An 18326-nucleotide genomic window follows, 5' to 3' on the forward strand; every position below is an offset into this window, starting at 1 on the left:
GTAGATGAAGCTTCAGAAGAACGGGTGTTCCTAGCAACAGTACCAGTCAAAGCAACCACTTCTCATCTTCTAGGAGCAGAATCAAAGTAGGCTAACTTTTCCCATCAGTTAGTTCATCCGTCCTAATAACAGGGAATCTACACACTATCATGTCACAACATAGTAGCCCTACAGATGCCATGTATTTTGAATATCAAATTTTCAGGCGAAACGGTTGTTGGCGCAACAGATTGATATATCCTAGTTGGGTGCGGTTTCATGGCCTAATCATATGCACAGGTTGGAGCATTTTTTAAAAAAAACAAATATACTCAATTGGGAAGGGATATACGTATAAGTAGAAAGGTGCCGACAAGATTCTTCTCCTGCCTTGCGAGCAATACACGTATAAATAGCAAGGAACCGACATGTCCTTTCTTCTGATCGGCCATTCTGTGTTTTATAAGAAGACGGAGATAAGCAGGTGAAGCGCAATACCTTTCAACGACCGTGTTATGATTGTACAAAAGGAAAATGTCCGCAGACTCGTCCTGTCACGTCAACGTATTTTGCACACTAATTAAAAGTATTAAATATAATATAATAATAAAACTAATTGTATAAATGAAGGCTAGTTCACGAAACGAATCTATTCAGCCTAATTAGTCCATAATTAACCCACGTGATGCTTACATGTGCTAATTATAGATTAATTAGGCTTGCTAATTATGAATTAATTAGGCTTAATAGATTCATCTCGCGAATTAACCCTCATTTATACAATTAATTTTATCATTAGTCTGTTTAATACTTCTAATTAATGGCTAAACATCTCATGTAACGGGATTAGTCCTTAGCATCAAACAACCCCGCTTCTGCCCACACTCCACGCGCTAGCATCGCCATGTACTTCTTTTAGACGAGCAAAAACTTTATTTGACTTCGTACTTTTATGATCTACTGTGCATTATCAAACGTGATAAAATGTCCCGTCAGAACGAACATTAGGTGATAGCAATTGGTTCTCTAATCAAGGCTGCTGATTGATCCAAATTGCGTCGCTAAGACATGCAGCTCCTTGGCCCATGCACTACCAAAATACGATAGAGATAACAATAATGTACGAAGTAAAAATCTCAACCAAGGCAACCAGGTATATACGCCGGTATGTTTTAAGCGCTCCACAGATAAAAATAAGTAACGCATTCAGCTTTCTGTAGGACGTTACACACTTTCAGTTAATCAGTTCAATCACGACCTAAGTCATCAATTGATGCTAGAGCCGTCCAGAAGGGCGAACATTATTGGCTGAAGAACGCAGACTCTTCATAACATTCGAAAATGGCACCTGCAAGAACGAGACACCAACTTGGAGTTAACAAAGTCATCACCAAGGGAACAATAAGGATCTGGTAGCTTGTTCGCGAGTAAACAAATAAACTTGGCAGCTAGAGATCATTTGCTTTGAATCCAGGTGCTGAGCCACTGGCTTCAGATGGAGAAAAATAGTGCAAGAAAACAGACAAAGAGCAGACATGAAAGAGGCAGCTCCACTACTAATCAGTAGTCTAATGCAGTGCCGCCCATCTATGGATTAAAACTTGCAAACCATCATTGACAAAAGTCCGACACCACATTATTCACGAGTATTTTACAAACCATGTATACAAGCAGTGGTTGTCATGCAATGCTCAAAAACAAAACTACTTTATGGCTTGACCTGGACATTTTCAAGATTAGCACATATCTTTGTCAATCAAACTACAGCATTACTACAATCATTTTTGTCTGTGTAAAAAGAAAATGGCACAAAAATATTTATAACTTTGTAAAAAACATGCATTGTTCATCCTCTTAGGAATCCACTCAACTAGTTTCTTTCCTAATTTCAAGTTCTGAAACCATAGCATGTGACTTGGAAGACTACTGACTATCTGTTGGCTCACTAAGCAAAAACATCATTCAGACTGGCAATAGAATTGACAGCAACACTTTACTGAAGTTTGTTACATCTTTTCCACTTCCATGGTTATCCGATTCCCCCCACAAGTCTCTAAGGATATAACCAAACAGGTTTTGTGAAAAAGGTCACGTTTTTTAAGCCATATCAACAGGATACTATAGAGTATAGACAGCTCACAAACATGCTACAGTGCACTGCAGCTAGCCATGTCACACTAATCTGATAGCAACATGGTCACATTAAAAGCAGACTACTTGCAGCTGCTACAGATGGATTTCTAAAACATGTGGATATATTTAATTAGAATACCTGCCATGGAAATCAAAGCAAATCAAATAAACACAGCCACAGCTAAAAGACCCACATTAACAAAGTTCTTGACAAGGGGTGCTAAGCAATGGAAAATTTTTTGTGACTATAAAGGTAATTTGGATTAACACCAAGATATAGTAAAACATACCCCAGAAGTCCTCTTCCATGCCACCTTCTTGGTGTAATTGTTAAATTCATTGCCGATCCCTGACGAATGATAGCTAAAGATACTTGATGATCCTCATTGGAGATAGCTTCAGACATGAGCCTTTCCTGCAATCTGTCACCAGCTTCCACATTCCCAAACTTCACTATCTCATCTCCAAGTTGCAAACCATCCACAGCAGCAGGAGAACCATCTGTGATCTCATCAATCATGGCAAAAGGAAGTCTGGTGACCGGATCCTCTTCCATTGGTTCAATTTGAGATAACCCAATATGCGATGAAGCTGTTGTATCTGCATGAAATCAAATATCATAAAGATCAGCAACTCTATCTCCTCTAGTTTAAAAATGACTCTGGGTCTTCTCCAATGAATTCGATGTCTCAGCATCTAACACATTTTTTGCATACTGCTTTACCAATTATCATAATACAAATACGGTGATTCTAAATATCAGAATTTAATATTACTATTATCACTTTCTTATTATGCATTTATACCCATTCCCCTTTAAAATCATTCTCAAATTGCTACGATTATTAAGCATGTAAAAATTATAAAGATTATAGGTTTTAATCAGGCTATATGATGTTCACTGGAAAAACAATGTCATAATCAAGTAGAGGTAAGAAACTCCCTCCAACCATGAAACTTACTGTTTTCCACGTTTCATTGTGTCCAAGACATTTGGAGTATTTGCAAAACTATAATGCCTAAATCATTAAATGTCATATCTACTCACATTATTTTTCATGTTTCAAATCTAGAATTTTTATATTTTTTAAAATAGCCAAAGATTTAACCAACTGCCTACACAGTTCCAACATCAATGGCTTTCATTTTATTATTATACTGTTTGAAGACTTACCAGACCCCCTTGAGGCTGATTGCTCATTCCTCGACAACTTTGATGAATGTAGAATCTCCAGATTCTTATCAATTTTGTTAGTAACATCCTTGTGATCATTTCGCAGCTCTGTAATAATATTAAACAATGCAAGTGATGAACACAATACAATGAGCAAAAATGTATTTGAATCATATATACAGCAATTGTCAGACAACCAAAGGCACCAATCAACATTTTAAAATTTAGTCAACAGAAAAGACGATTTTATTTTCCTCTACACTGCAAGCCCATCAGTCACTCTCTATCCTTTATCCCAGACAACAATGTACCTTAGCCCACCCTTTGTTCCTACATCTGGTTCATATCACTAGCGACCTCATAAGCCAAGAAACCACAATTCCCTCTAGTAAAAAAAAGCTGCAATGAATAAGAAAGGATATTACAGATATAAAAAAAAACATCTTGCAGGGATGCATGTAGGTCAAATGGATACTCATTGACCACTCCTACTAGTAAACTCAAGCACAAATAAACGAGCAACTAGGTGAAAGTGCATTTCTAGTTGGGTGGAGTGAGTTTTGATGCCGACCAACCTTGCATCCGAAATGTAAGGGATTGAGTACTATCTATTCACTACAGATGCCAAACCTAGAAAAGAGACAAACCAACATTAAGTTTTCCTGCTCACTTGGCAGGGTCTTAACTATTGGAAAGAGAATTCCTAAAATCATCAAGCTAGAAAATATATTAAATTTCAGCTCTGGAAAGGACAATTACGAACCTCATGCTGCTTACACGAACCAGAGGCTGCATCATCAGGCAGCCTAGTCATCTAGTAACTAGAACCCACCATTGCAGCAACTCATACACAATACAAACATAATACCGCAACTAGAAAAAACCCATTGAGGTACCCTAACATCCCCCTTCCTAGACACACAAAAGTGCCCAGATTCTACTTGTAATCCTGAGCCAAACAAATTAAAATGAGAAAAAGAATTAATTAAATTAAAGGGATATCACACAATCCCCAATGCACAGCAGAATGAGAAAAAGGAATAAATCAGCGTGTTGAAGGAAGCGCGTAGCCGGTGAACATTAGATAGCTGAATGTTAATATACAAATTACAATCTCAACGAAAATTGAGTGTAAGCATACCAGCGAGTCTCCGGCGTTGGGCGAGGACGTTCGGGATGTCGATGTCGGACCTGGGGAAACCCTGAGGCACCCGGAGCCAACCGAACAACGAACGATTTAGCACCCAAACTGTGAAACAGAGAACAGATTTCGGGTTTAGCTAGGGTTTTGGGATCTGACGGCACCTCGGCGTCGACGAGGCCGCCGGTGATGCCCGGCCCGCCGGGCGCGGTGAGGCGGGCGATGATGGCGTCCATCTCCGCCTCGAGCGCCCCCCGCCGATCCATCAGCTTCATCGTCTCCGCCTTCAGGTCCGGGGCCACCATGATCTCTCTCTCTCTCTCTCGCTCTCGCTCTCTCCGCATTCACGTCCGGGGCCGCCGCAAGGAAGGGGACGGGTTCGAGTCGTGCTCCGCTCTCTGGACTCGTGTCCAAGCAATGAAGCAAGTCCAAGGACCAAGGGTGGCGCGGGCGAACGACTGTGAACCGTTCGATCTGAAGCCAACGGTTCAGATCGGATGGGTCACTAGAACGGGGCCGTATGAGCTGTGACGGCGGAGGCGGCTCGTTTATTCGGCTCCAGTACCACGCCGCACCGTCTCCTCTAGAACCCTCTCGTCCCCCGGTCTCCGCGTGCGGCGGCGCGATTCCTCCCTCCGGCTCCGAGAGATCGTTCTGGAGTCAGATCCGGACCGCGGATTCGAGTTTGCGCCCGCGCTCGTCGGCTCCAGGGACTCCTACTCGGTAAACCCTCGTTCCTCGCTCCGGTTCCTTGCGGCTTGCGAGTACCAAGCACCTCTGTGATTAGACTAGCAGAGTGGTGCCGACTAGCGCTTGTTCTTGGTAGATTTGGTGTGGTTTTAACGTTATTAGTGGTTGGTTTGCGTACGGGGTAGTAGAATGGTCTTGATTGTCTTCAGGATTCTGCTGGGGGATTACAAGTTCCACCTGTTGGCTGTTGTGAAACTAGTTCAAGCCTGAAGGGTACGGATTGCCATTGAACCCATAGAAAACTAATTTTCAGTATACAAAATGCTGTGTTAGACTCCAAATCAAATGTCTAGGTCTCTAGGCTAGATTGTGTTTAGGAATCTGGAAAGACACCCTTGCCAATTTCCAAAGGCGTCTTTGAATTAAGAGCACAAATAAAACCGAACTGTAGGGATTCCTGAGCTTGTATGGATGTTTCTCATCGTTTTCAAGCAGCCAAATCATAGGAACTCTTTACAGATATGCAAAGAGCAAGCTATACTGAACCACATCAAAGGCTAGTACTTGCTGCAATTCCAAGGAGTTGCACTTATTGGCTATTGCACAAGCAGGACAAGAAGTAGAACATCATACTGACCGAGTTAAGTGTTGCAAGATACATGCCATCTTAGTATAGCATGCCTCCTTTACCAACTGAATTGTCTGGCAACCAAAAAATGATTGCTGACTAGAGTAAAGACCTTCCTGAACGAAGTGTGATTGGATGCAAATGGTTTTTTCCTAATTATTATTCTGTCATCATTGCCTGGTTACTTAAATTGTCACCGCTTTTCCTTGCTTTGTAAGTTGTAGTGATACTTTTTACCATGACTCTTCTAGTTCATAGCATCAACAGTGTGAGTTGTGTGGACACTGTCGTGGTATAAAACCAGTTTAGACCTGTTTTCCCAGTGACCCTGTTTTGGTAACCATTTGTGCGTGCTTCTGAAAAAGTATTTTTTCGCTGAAAAAGAGCCATGTCTGGTTCTGATATATGAATACTGTCTGCACTGAGAGTAATCATTTAAAAAATTATCTAGATATTTCAATTCTGTAAAACATATGTGACATGAAGTTTATATTCATAAAATTCTCATGTTCTAGACAATCCAACTCCAACCATTAGTCGTCTGTCCTATCCTATTCAACACTGATCGACTGCTGTTTCAATTCATTTCAGATATGGGGAACACTGCATCTGTGAAAACTGAGGAGCAACCTGCCACAGCTCCTGCACCTGAGACGAAGCCGAAAAAGAAGATATGTTGCGCTTGCCCAGATACGAAGAAGCTGAGAGATGACTGCATCGTGCAGAATGGCGAGGATGCCTGCGGAAAGTTCATCGAAGCCCACCTGCAATGCCTGAGAGCTGAAGGGTTCAATGTCTGACGCCTGGCTCTGTCGTGGCAACTTCACACCTGTTTCTGCGATAGTCCGATTTTGATCATAAACAGTATGATGGATGAGAACTTTTGGTAGAGTGATAGGAAGAACTCACTGTTTCATTTCTAGAGTGCAAAAAAGAATGCCGCTGAACATGGCAGTTTGCAAGGCATCCTGCACCATACATATCTGCAATTCTTGATTATACTTTTATGGAACATTGTATATGAGAATTGCTTGTTTGGGTCCACTGGCTGGAGATCCATCACCACGTATGGAACAATTGTTGCCAGTTTTGCTACTAGCTAGAGTTTCCGATCACATGTTCCATTGATATATCAATGAAGACGATATTACACTCTTATACACCGTTGCAGTTTTGTTGCCATTGGTAGTTACCTCCATTGCTCCCAGTTACCTGCACCACACGGTTCGCTGGTGACTCTGCCATGCAAAATGCACTTGGTGGCTGGTGCCGGTGCTCTGATCGTGTGGATGCCGTTGGTTCTGCACGCAAATGCCTTTCCTTTTTGTTTCAGGGTTGCGTGGAATGTAAGCACTAACTTTGTCGCGAATCTGCAGCCTGCAACTCTCTTTTTGCTGCTCTTCTCTTTTTTGTTTTCCAAATAATATGTGGCAGTGGTAGCGGACTTGATAAGCAACAGCAACTGGGGTAACACATAAGTTTTATTGATCAGTAGACAGGCTACAATGGCAGGATAGAAACCCTACTCGCCCTCCCTGGAGGCTCTGAGTGCTAGGATCTATGGATAGAAACCCTACTCGCCCTCCCTGGAGGCTCTGAGTGCTAGGATCTATTTCCGCCTGCCTAATCTCCTGCCGTGACCTTAGCTTATAAGGAGGCCGGCCACAACAAACTCTCAACTAACAACTAATCTGATCTTATCTCATCTCTATCTTATCTTATTTCTATCCTGATCCAACTAACTACCGACCCAGCCACAAAACAGGATCTTATCTCATCTCTATATTATCTTATTTCTATCCTGATCCAACTAACTACTGATCCAGCCACAAAATAGGGAAATTAGGAGCCACATTAGCCACTAGATGGCGCCTTCTTCCTCCTGCTGTACACCTTCCCAATGAAAGAGTCCACAACACTTTCCCCCTCCTTTTGAAACAACTCATCCTCGAGCTGAAAATATGGGTACGTGGACTTGAATTCCTCCAGTGGCTCCCATGTAGAATATGCGGCACTCTAACCCAACCAATGCACCAGGACCTCCCACACACCACGGTTAAGACGGGCACGCTGAACCTTAGCAGGTTCTGGAACAGCATGGCCACGCACAACGGTGGGAAAGTGGAACTATGTCACCCGGGGCCTCACCATGAAACAGCTTCAGGAAGACCACATGGAAGATATTGTGGATGCGTGCCTTGGCGGGGAGTTGCAGGCGATAGGCAATCGAGCCAATGCGCTCGATCACCTGAAATGGCCCATAGTAGCGAGGACCCAGCTTGGCATTTTGGGCCGTCTTGACAGAGGACGCTGCACGCTGGTGAAGATGAAGCCACACCCAATCACCCACAGCAAAGGTGACGTCCCGATGGGCTGCATCATACTGTTGCTTCATGATTCCTTACGCCCGAAGGAGCCGTTCCCAAACAGCAGCCAAGAATGCATCCCTTTCGACGAACTGCTTGTCCAATGAAGCCACCCGTGACAAGCCGGGCTGATAAGCGGCCAATGTGGGGGTCGGCCTGCCATAAACCACCTCAAAGGGCGTGGCCTGAAGAGCTGTTTGATAGGAAGTACTATAACAGTGTTCCGTCCATGGCAGCCACCTGAGCCAACTCCGCGGCCAATCGCCGGCAAGACAGCGAAGATAGACGCCCAATACCCTGTTAGTGACTTCTGATTGGCCATCAGTTTGTGGGTGAAAAGCGGAACTGAGGCATAAAGTCACTCCTAACAAGCGAAACAGTTCTGTCCAAAATGCACTGGTAAAGACAGGATCCCTGTCACTAACAATAGAGCACGGTAACCCATGAAGCTGCACAATCTGATCAAAGAAGGCCTGGCCAACCGAAGTGGTGGTGTAAGGCTGACCGAGGGTGATGAAGTGTGCATACTTGGAGAATCTGTCCACGACGTGGAGAAGGCTGGAGGCCGAGGCGGCGTGCGATGGACGTGGCAATGAAGGAGTGCGTGGATTGCGAGTCCACGAGGGCCTGAAGGGAGGTGCCGGCGACGGAGGCGGCCAGGTGCATCGTGTCCGTCATCTTGATGCCGGTAAGGGCATGGAGAGAGATCTCCAGGTCGTTGGAGGAGTCCGTCTCCAGCTCGGTGGCGCCTAGGAGTGAGGCATCGTCGTCGAGCTCCATTAGGTACAGCCCCTTCGTCGTGCAGTTGTGATCGCGCGAAAATTTCTCTGAGCAGTTGAAGGCTTGAAGCAGAGGCCCTCCGCCCGGCACTGGGCCACCTCCTGCGGCATCAAGCGCTTGAAGCGCACGCCTGCAGGCGGAGTCATCTTCATAGGGGCGGCGGGAGTGGACGGCGCTGTCCTGGCGGCCGGCGGTGGCTTCTGGGGAGCCGCCGGGGTGTGGAAGGGATGGGATCGAGCCAGCGAAATGGCGCAGCTGATGGCGTGGGCAGTGGCACCCATGGCATCCTCGCCCAGCTGCAAGCGGTGCTCGAAGGCTCGGGCGAGTCCCATCGCATCATCGAGGGTGGCCGGGTTCTAAAGCTCCGCGTTAGTCTGCAGCGGGTTGCGGAGGCCGCCGGTGAAGAGGTCGATATGGTCCTGCTCCTGAAGGGTGTGGCAGTGGGCGAGCAGGGGTAGAAACTGCGCCTTGTACTCCTCCACTGTGTCGGTGCGGTGCAACTGCATCAGGGCGCCGAGCGGGTTGCTGCGCGTCGGGTGGCAAACGCCCGCTGCACCTTGTCGACGAATTCCAGCTAGGTGGGCATGCTGGGGTTCTGCTCTAGGTGCTAGTACCAATCCTAGGCTGCGCCCTCCATGTAGAAGGTGGCCAGCTACACCCGCTCGTCGTCCTAGGTGCGGTCAGCGCGGAAGAACTGCTGAGCTAGAGAATTGGGTCGGCGCTGCCGTCATAGCGGGGAAAGCGGAGCTTGTGCTTGGCGTGTTCGCACGATGGCAGCGGCGGAGGGGGCGGTGGAGGCGGGGGAGGACCACTGGAGCCACCGGAGGAGTGGTGCTCCGACTACAAGCGGTTGACCACCACGTTGAGGCGGGTTTGGTCGCCCTTGACGGTGGACATCTCGGACTTGATGGCAGAGAGGTCAGCGAGAATAGTGTCTAGGGTGAGCTTCAGGTCATCACCCATGGTGGCGGTGGAGCAGTGGGTTCAGCGGCATGCAGGGAGAAGGGAGGTGGTGGGCGTGGTGGCGGCAGCAGACGGGGGGCTGAGGAAAGACCCATCTGATACCAGATGATAAGCAACAGGAACTGGGGGAACACAAGAGCTTTATTGATCAGTAGACAAGCTACAATGGCAGGATAGAAACTCTACTCGCCCTCCCTTGGAGGCTCTGAGTGCTAGGATCTATTTCTACCTGCCTAATCTCCTGTCGTAGCCTTGATTTATAAGGAGGCCGGTCACAACAAACTCTCAACTAATCTGATCTTATCTCATCTCTATCTTATCTTATTTCTATCCTGATCCAACTAACTACTGACCCAGCCACAAAACAGGGAAATTAGGTGCCACATCAACCACTAGATGGCACCTTCCCAATGAAAGAGTCCACAACAGGACTGCTGCTTTGTTCTTTTATGATGGTATATATTATCATCAAGTGATCATCGGTGAACATATATATATCTGTATCATATTCAAAGAATGCAATGATTCGTCCATTCCATCTATTTATCAATGACTTTTCAATTCCCATGTCCTCTTTCATCATCGAGTTTAAAGGCCTCTTTCAATGTAAGGCACTAGGATCCAAATGCTTGTACCATGCTCAATTCTCCCAGAAACGATCGTTATCAGAGTCCTCCCGTGGGAGCACATTATACTAGGGTAAAAGGAGATGTTTATATGCAACTAATGTCAATTTAGCACTTGTTTTAAAAATTTTAACACTATTGGCTTCCTCTAACAAAATAAAATTCAACTTTCTAACTCCACCACTGCCCACAACTGGCTGTGTGCGTTTGCAGAGGTCGGAATATTTTTCATTTTCTAAAAAAACCATTGGCCACAACAGCAGCTATGCATGATTAGGCACATGTTGCTTGTGGTTGTTCTGATCCACGGTACGGGTATTGCAACATGATGACGTGTGTTTCTGGAGGTGCCGCAATGACAATACTTTATATGTGTCATTTACTATCACATGGTCATTTTCCACATATTTTGCGGATTGAATCTTCAGGTGAAAATTTTGGTCAACCAATAGCGACATTTGAGATATTTCGGCAGAACACATGAGGGTGTGCTCTAGTTTGTTGGGGGGTTTTTTAAGAAAGATGGCCCAACTATTGCTAAGGCTACTCATCAATTTGATCGTGTCATCCACCAGCATTTGTGATTTCTGGTCACCTTCTAAGTGCTAACGTTTGATCAGTCAACCAAAGGGTGATGGACTTTAAAGATAATGTAATATGCTTTAGATGTTGTATTTATTGGCTTCTTTTTTCTTTCAAGAAAACTAACGGAGTACTTATAGAGTTTATAGCTTTTTCACTTTGTTGCGTAAGAGAGTATGTGCTATTTTATCATATTACCTCTTTGTATTTGGAATGTAGTACCTCTTTGTATTTGGAATGTAGGATCATGCAATTTTGAGCTATATACGGAGTTTGTAGTTCTACATGTCCTTAGACTACACAAGTTTGTTTTTTCCTTTTCTTTTGTTTCTTCTTTTGTAAATTTTTGGGTGTATTAGCGTATTGGATAAGCCTAAACTTCAATATTAGTAAGACTTCCCTGTAACAAAAAATTATCTCACATAGACTACCTAACCAAAATAATAATGAGTAAGGAATTGGTGTGGGAGGTTTTACCACCCATAGCATGCAAGAGTCACTTTGTCATGTTGAGTGGCTAATAAGCTTAGCCATTCTAAACCACTAAGCTCTATGGTATAGTCTTGTTGAAATCGTAGTCGGTGCCTTCTGAAAATATATTTATTTTTTAAGAAGTGATATATGATCCTATATCACTTCTTTGTTCATAATTTATTAAATATTTATATTTGTAGAGATATATTCTCATTATACTTATCGTTTTATTATAAAATGTGAGAATAACTATATACATATCGCATTTAAAAAATCGTTATAATCCAACTCGAGTCGGAGTGGTTGAGCACCCGGTCACGCCGCCGCCAACCCCCCCGTATAAATCCGCCCAACCCCAGGAGAAAACAAGAAAAGAAGAGATTTTTGGGTTGTTCTTCCGCTTCGTTCGAGTTCGGCGCCCTCTAGTCTCCTGACACCTAGCGCGAGGGAGGAAGAGGCGAGGAGAAGATGCAGATCTTCGTGAAGACCCTGACTGGGAAGACCATCACCCTCGAGGTGGAGAGCAGCGACACCATCGACAACGTCAAGGCCAAAATCCAGGTGCGTGCTGCCCCCTTCCGGTTCTTGCTCGCGGCTTGTCGTTGCTCCCGCCGGCGAGTCGGTAGCTAGGCAGTGACCAATTTCTGCTACGAGTCGAGGGTTCGATCGATCTATCCGCGCTGCTGTCGATGTTTTAAGTTTACCCTAGTTGGTATATTTATCAATCCGGCGTTTTTTGGATTGATCTATCAGATTTATGTTCAAGTTTGATTTGGGGAATTATCTAGGTATTTAGGATTGCTGGAGGGAAAGAGATTGAGCAAATATGGCATAGCCGCTCAGATTGTGTGTTGACTGCTTGAGCAAATAACGTTCAGTTCCATATGTAATTTTGCTATTTTAAAGACAATTACGCCTAAAATTGATTGAGTTTTCGTATTTCTTTAGCGATGCTATTACCTGTTAATCCCTGCCATGTTATTTTGCTGGACGTAGTTACTCCTCAAAGTGAGATTCATTTTATAGTGGTCGGTACAAGTTGTATAGTGAGCAATTCAATTCCTTGCACTCATGGCAATGGTTATTAAGTCCATGACGAAGCCAGGAAGGATATATTCCCTTGTTTTATTGTTCTTTCGATTTTAAATTAACCTTTTGAAAGGAATAAATGCTTCCACTGATTCCACATTGAGGTAGAGTTCAATGTTTCAAAGCATAATGTTCAAATGACTCATTCTTTTTCCTGGCTTATTAGGGATCCTTTTACATTATTTCCCAATAAATTTTCTGCCTCTTTGCTCTTTTACCAAATTATCACTGTTTTTAAAGATAAAGGTCTCCATATATATGTATTCTCTGTCCAGTCAGTCAACTCCTATTGGAAAAGTTTGTGTGGAATCGTTGTCTTTCAACTTTGAGAATTAGATGCTTGATTTATATAATTTGTTCCTATTTTGATCTGAATCATGCCCCTGATTTTGCTACATCCTGCAATTGGGTGCTGAAGAGCTGCCATGTTATTTTGCACACTGTCAGGACAAGGAAGGAATTCCTCCGGATCAACAGCGTCTCATATTCGCCGGCAAGCAGCTGGAGGATGGACGCACACTGGCTGACTACAACATTCAGAAGGAGTCAACTCTTCACTTGGTCCTCAGGCTCAGGGGTGGCACTATGATCAAGGTCAAGACTCTCACTGGGAAAGAGATTGAGATCGACATTGAACCCACTGACACGATCGACAGGATCAAGGAGCGCGTTGAAGAGAAAGAAGGCATTCCTCCCGTGCAGCAAAGGTATTTTGCATAGCATGCAGATTTTGGTTTTGAATGACAACTGCTACCATTTTTTTCTTCCAAATGCATCTTATATATTCTTGAAACCTAGTTATCCTTTCCTGATATGATGCTAATGAAGCAATTTTCATCGCCCCTGCAGGCTCATATATGCTGGTAAGCAGCTTGCTGATGACAAGACTGCAAAGGACTACAACATCGAAGGTGGCTCCGTCCTTCATCTTGTCCTTGCTCTGAGGGGTGGTTACTAGTAAAGTTCAGAACTAGTCAGATGAACCATTTAAGGTCCGCTGCGAATTGTGCAGACCTGGTGGTGTGAAACTTGCAAAGAGATAATAACATACCAGCTTTGCGCCTTTGCCCAATGGAAGGGGTTGTCTTCCATGTTATTATCTGATACATGATTTGACTAATTGTTCCAGGTTTGTCTGCCTCAGTTTTTACCAATTATTAATATCCGGATGTTTTTTTTGGAGTTCATCAATTTCATAGTTTGGATATGATCTAGACAGCAGTACATGTGCTAACATAAATCTCGTGAGCTTTTTCACCCTAGTTGCTCAGATTCCTTTAGGAACATTTTCAAGGGCGAACGCCCTGGTAAATCTTTGCTCTCAGTTGGCTACAGTAAAAGCTACAGCATGATCACATAGAGAACAGCAGTTTGATCTGCTTACAAAAAGGCCGAGCAGCAGCTGATTAGCTTCCTTCTTCTGTACAACAACCTAACCCAGAGCTAACCTAGGAGAGCCAAAAAAAAAACCTATGAAACAGAGTACCTCCTGTTCCTAAGAGGGGGAAGAGGGGAGGGCTTCACTTCGGCGGGCTTTGCGGACAATGGCGGGCTCTGCGAGCTGCCAGACGTCTCTGAGCCTTTGCCACCGCCATGCTCACCCTGCCCCTTGCTGCTCCACAGCTTGTCGAAGATCCTCCTGGACCGCGACTGCAGCAGGAGGCCTCCCAGCTGGTCCTTGAAGCTGTTCCTACTGCCCCTGTGCTCGCTGATACGGTGGTGATCGCTTTCCCTTGCGCTCAGGCTTGTCACCTGCTTATTCAGTGAGTTCGGATGCTTTGGTATCCGCCTTTCACAAGGGTCACATTGATCTGGCATAGGCCGTGTGCAAGCGTGTCCTCCATCATCGGTCAGGGCGAGTTCTTTGCTTGCACCAGCCCTCAGCTGCTGAAAGAAGAGGACCTGTACCACCAACCGGAGCGGCAGGCGGTCGTTTTGCGTGGCGTGCATCGATGCATCTGTGGAGAGCTTCTTGACATCCACCAGACTGCAAATCTTCTTCTTGTCAGTTTTACTTATGTCTGGGTGTTCCTGATAGAAAATACAAGTTTATCATTCATAAACAACCAAGCAATGTACAATACCAACCATTGAGTATGAATCTAGGTAAATTAAGTGTTTTCTTGAACATACCTTGAGATATGCATCGACCGCATAATACAGGCCATCATGAATAGGTCTAGCTGCTTCTGGCACAGCTGTTGCTACCTCAACAAATGTAGACAATGAAAGGTCTGGATCTGAAGCTACTTCAGATAGATAGCCATCAACAAGCTCTCCTACCGACAAAGTTGACTCTTGTTCAAAGTTGAGCTCAATCATCTTTTCATCAGACTTCTCAACGAAACCACCATTATGAGATAGTGCAGTTCTTGCAACAAATCTCTGGACAAGATTATGAACCAACTGAACATCATATGTACCATCATTAGGCGAAGCAGCAGGTAATAAGAGGTCCTTAACAGTAGCTTTGTGCAACTGGAAACTGATCCTTCTCATAAGCTCTTCCTTCACATGCTCCCCTGCTCCAACTAATATAGCAACTTTCAACAGTTTCAAGAGAAATCTGCAAGAACAACCAGAGCTCTTATCAGACGGCAACAACCATATTATAGTCTCGACCAGACACTGATTCCTTCTCATGTAATCTTCAGCAATCAAAGCATCATACGAGTCTGGCAGCCATCTAACCGCATAAGCTTTGAGGGCCTCTCCTATCAGTTCAGGTGACATTCTCCCCTTGGATTTGATAGCAACCATAACTCTCTTGTAGAGGTCAACATCCAATTCACACAAGTCCTCAACCCACCAGTCTTTGGGAGCTAGTGATGCTTTTCCTGTCGACTCAACTATTTCAGCACAAGCTACTCCTTTCTTGCTATTGTGACTGTATGACCATGTTACATTGGCTGGATCCACAGACGTCTTCGAAGCGATGGCATCAATACATCTACCCACAACCTTCAGCTCTTCAGACCAAGGTAACATCGCCTTTGTGCTCTGGAGAACAATGATGGAATCCTTCCAGCTACGAAGGATGCTAGAATTGATAAAGACCTCGATTTTAAATATCAGGTTCCCCTTTTCCATATCTTCAGTCATTTCAAGGTACTCCGCTGCACATCTTGTTGCAACAACGTTGTGTGGACTGAGGGTGACGACCATCCCATAGCAGAACTTTGCACATATTTCGAATGTTTTTGCTCCCCCAGGAAGATCATCGAAATGAACATCATCAGTTCCCTCCTCAGTGGCCTTAAGAACTAATCTTTGAAGCTTGCTGCTCTTGGACAGAAGGGGAAACTGCATATGACAGTAAAATCAAACATAAATGTTTCAGAATCAGTCATCTCTGTAATAGAAGCAATAGACACTCGTATATTCTTATCTATATGAAACATGTCCAGCATGAAAGTAAAAAATATTCAAAGTAAAACGTAAGTGAAATGCAGATAAGATGCAGTAGTTGGTGGCTAGACTATTTCCCACAATAACAAGATTTTCCTTCAGTGGAGTTTTCAGTTGAACTATTGCCACAACAAAATAAGTGAAATGTCAATAAAAGTACATCTGAAGCAGTATCTGGTAGTTAAAGGAAAGAGACAGCCCAACAACAATCATATGTAAAATATAAATGCTGAGAATGTTCTATCATTAGAGTATGACTGGTAACCCCTCATATTTGGATTCTAGGCCAGAAATGACCAATTATGCATATTAGACCACCTTCATCGTTATTTTAAAAAGATAAAGTTCACATCAGCGCAATAGTGAAAAGTACTGGCACTAACCTTATGTAAGTGAAATTTCACTTCGCCAACATGCACCACTACATCTGTTGCAAGGTCAGAGACCACATATCTGCATGCATCAGTGACAAATTGTAAGCAAAAGCATATTGCAGAATAATACACGTTTCTCTTAATAGCAAGGACTAATAAATATTCTAGTCAGACAATAGGTAAAAATAGTTTCTCCAACTGCTTATCATCTAATGGAGAGTCCACTTTCCAATCACTCACATCAGTCGCTGACAACCTAAGATGAATGCCAAAACTTATGAGCCTTAGAGCCACAAAAAATTAGTCTACAGTCAATTGCGTGTCCGACCAATGTATGGCTTTTCACACATCATCAGTTATCACGCATATCGACAACAACATACCCATCAAGCTTATCTTAGGCTCTAAAGCTCCATCAAAGACCTGCACTACCGGCCAATAATGGAGGCAAACATGTGGTAGCTGCTTACTAGACTGTACAACTCGTTTTCCAGTTATTACAATTCAGCTAAGAAAAGCAGCCCAAAGGCACCACTCGAGTTGGTAAACAGCACAAGTACACAATGGGGTTGCCACTAAGATCCAAAATAACTCATGTTCGCTTGAGCTGAACACCATCCCTTTTTCTCCCTTTGAGTGACTCAAACTTATTGCTTGTGATTTCTTCATGCGGGTAACCAACTGCAAAAGCGTATCGCTGCAAGATCCCATATCACATTCTAAGCTTTATGCCGCTACCACTGGCACTTTGCATTCATCAGTGGTACATAAATACTACTGGATTGTTTCAAAAGACAAGTGGTGATGAAGCAACTTGTGGTGGATTCTTTAACTGAAGGAAAAGTGAACAGTGATCAATGATTAGTAAGATGGTGAGGACCATCGTTTTTTCTACTTTCCTTTACAATAAACTAACCCAGCTAACTTTACCAAGTTGCCCAAATCAAACAGCAAGGCGTAGTGGTATCTACCATATAATAATACCACAGTAAAGCATAATGCTCCTACCCTTGAGATCTGACCTGCACTAGCCACAAAAGAGCAGGGAAAGCAAGTACAAATTCAGATCAAAAAGCCTACAACAAAGGCATACTTTCTAGTCAGGAAAAAATAGAACAATCCGATTCAAACGCAAGCATGGCACTAACGGATACCAAGAAACCCAGGATAAACAAGAACACTGAAATTAAACTAGGGTTCAGCTTAATGACCCAATGATGAACCGCATCTCGGCAAGAGTAATTTTTTAATCAGAGGATTACCCGTCACTGTAGAATAAAATCGCTGAACAGCTAGCAAGTAGTATGGCGACAAGGGGATGGACACAAACAACTAATCCCAAGAAAAACAAGGAATGCCAGCTTGAAAGACCAGAAGAGAGAGGTTAAAAAAAACTTGATTTTTGATGGATCTAGTTCAGAAAACTGCAGCATGGAACAGATTGAACAGAATGCGGAGAATACTCCCAGACCCATAAAAAAAGAGCAGAATCTGGTAGGGAAAAAGAAAATAACAGTCAACTCAAACGGCGAGTTCAGATGAAAAAGGCCCATATTTTGGAAGAAACGGGAAGTACGAACAATTTTGGTGGTATTGGCAATCTAAAGATATAGCAAAAGAAAATCCAAGTACAATGTCACGTCGAAATCAAGGGACGAGGCACGAGAGGACAAAAGAGTTGGTTATTCTGGAACCAAAAGCAGGACAGTCCAAACAAGAACATGGTGATGCAAGCAACGCTGGTCTCTCAAACCACCCCCATGTTAGCACCCGCCACCTTCACCTCTACTGATGTCACAAAACTTTGTGAACACGGATTAACCTAGCTCCTTGCAAGGAACCCATCCAAATTAAAAGATGAAGAAAGATGAGATTTTGACGCGGCCCCTGACCGGGGGGGGGGGGGGGGGGGGGGGGGG

The 18326-nt window shown here is 43.9% G+C and overlaps 3 protein-coding genes and 1 long non-coding RNA gene across 4 annotated transcripts; 2 read left to right on the plus strand and 2 right to left on the minus strand.

The window, feature by feature from the left end:
* Positions 1–1085: 1085 nt before the first annotated feature.
* On the minus strand, positions 1086–4837 carry LOC101755476 (26S proteasome non-ATPase regulatory subunit 9). The gene is made up of 5 exons (XM_004956783.3): positions 4592–4837; positions 4428–4488; positions 3287–3394; positions 2403–2712; positions 1086–1327 (listed from the first exon to the last, which is right to left on the minus strand). Exons 1-5 carry the CDS (start codon positions 4769–4771, stop codon positions 1306–1308), a joined length of 681 nt encoding a protein of 226 aa, XP_004956840.1. The 5' UTR covers positions 4772–4837; the 3' UTR covers positions 1086–1305.
* A 125-nt stretch (positions 4838–4962) lies between these two features.
* LOC111256493 lies at positions 4963–6901 on the plus strand. Its single transcript, XR_002676601.1, has 2 exons — positions 4963–5150; positions 6337–6901. It is a non-coding gene; the product is annotated as an uncharacterized LOC111256493 (long non-coding RNA).
* Positions 6902–11826: 4925 nt separating this feature from the next.
* On the plus strand, positions 11827–13794 carry LOC101756295 (ubiquitin-NEDD8-like protein RUB1). The gene is made up of 3 exons (XM_004956785.4): positions 11827–12097; positions 13073–13332; positions 13475–13794. The coding sequence occupies exons 1-3, from the start codon at positions 12005–12007 to the stop codon at positions 13581–13583; spliced, it is 462 nt and encodes a 153-aa protein (XP_004956842.1). The 5' UTR covers positions 11827–12004; the 3' UTR covers positions 13584–13794.
* Positions 13795–13907: 113 nt separating this feature from the next.
* LOC101756694 (BTB/POZ domain-containing protein NPY1) lies at positions 13908–16794 on the minus strand. Its single transcript, XM_022824318.1, has 4 exons — positions 16791–16794; positions 16417–16571; positions 14759–15928; positions 13908–14656 (listed from the first exon to the last, which is right to left on the minus strand). Exons 1-4 carry the CDS (start codon positions 16792–16794, stop codon positions 14096–14098), a joined length of 1890 nt encoding a protein of 629 aa, XP_022680053.1. The 3' UTR covers positions 13908–14095.
* Positions 16795–18326: the final 1532 nt, after the last annotated feature.

This window comes from Setaria italica, chromosome II (assembly GCF_000263155.2).
Source record: "Setaria italica strain Yugu1 chromosome II, Setaria_italica_v2.0, whole genome shotgun sequence".
Taxonomy (NCBI): domain Eukaryota; kingdom Viridiplantae; phylum Streptophyta; class Magnoliopsida; order Poales; family Poaceae; genus Setaria; species Setaria italica.

Coding starts and splice junctions, on each gene's coding strand:
- LOC101755476 (XM_004956783.3), bottom strand. CDS start 4,771: ATGCGGAGAGAGCGAGAGCGAGAGAGAGAGAGAGAGATCATGGTGGCC. Junction 4,489..4,591: donor GCGGCCTCGTCGACGCCGAG/GTGCCGTCAGAT, acceptor CGGGTGCCTCAG/GGTTTCCCCAGGTCCGACAT. Junction 1,328..2,402: donor CATGGAAGAGGACTTCTGGG/GTATGTTTTACT, acceptor TCGTTCTTGCAG/GTGCCATTTTCGAATGTTAT.
- LOC101756295 (XM_004956785.4), top strand. CDS start 12,005: ATGCAGATCTTCGTGAAGACCCTGACTGGGAAGACCATCACCCTCGAG. Junction 12,098..13,072: donor ACGTCAAGGCCAAAATCCAG/GTGCGTGCTGCC, acceptor GCACACTGTCAG/GACAAGGAAGGAATTCCTCC. Junction 13,333..13,474: donor ATTCCTCCCGTGCAGCAAAG/GTATTTTGCATA, acceptor TCGCCCCTGCAG/GCTCATATATGCTGGTAAGC.
- LOC101756694 (XM_022824318.1), bottom strand. Junction 15,929..16,416: donor TGAAATTTCACTTACATAAG/GTTAGTGCCAGT, acceptor TGTCATATGCAG/TTTCCCCTTCTGTCCAAGAG. Junction 14,657..14,758: donor CGGTCGATGCATATCTCAAG/GTATGTTCAAGA, acceptor ATTTTCTATCAG/GAACACCCAGACATAAGTAA.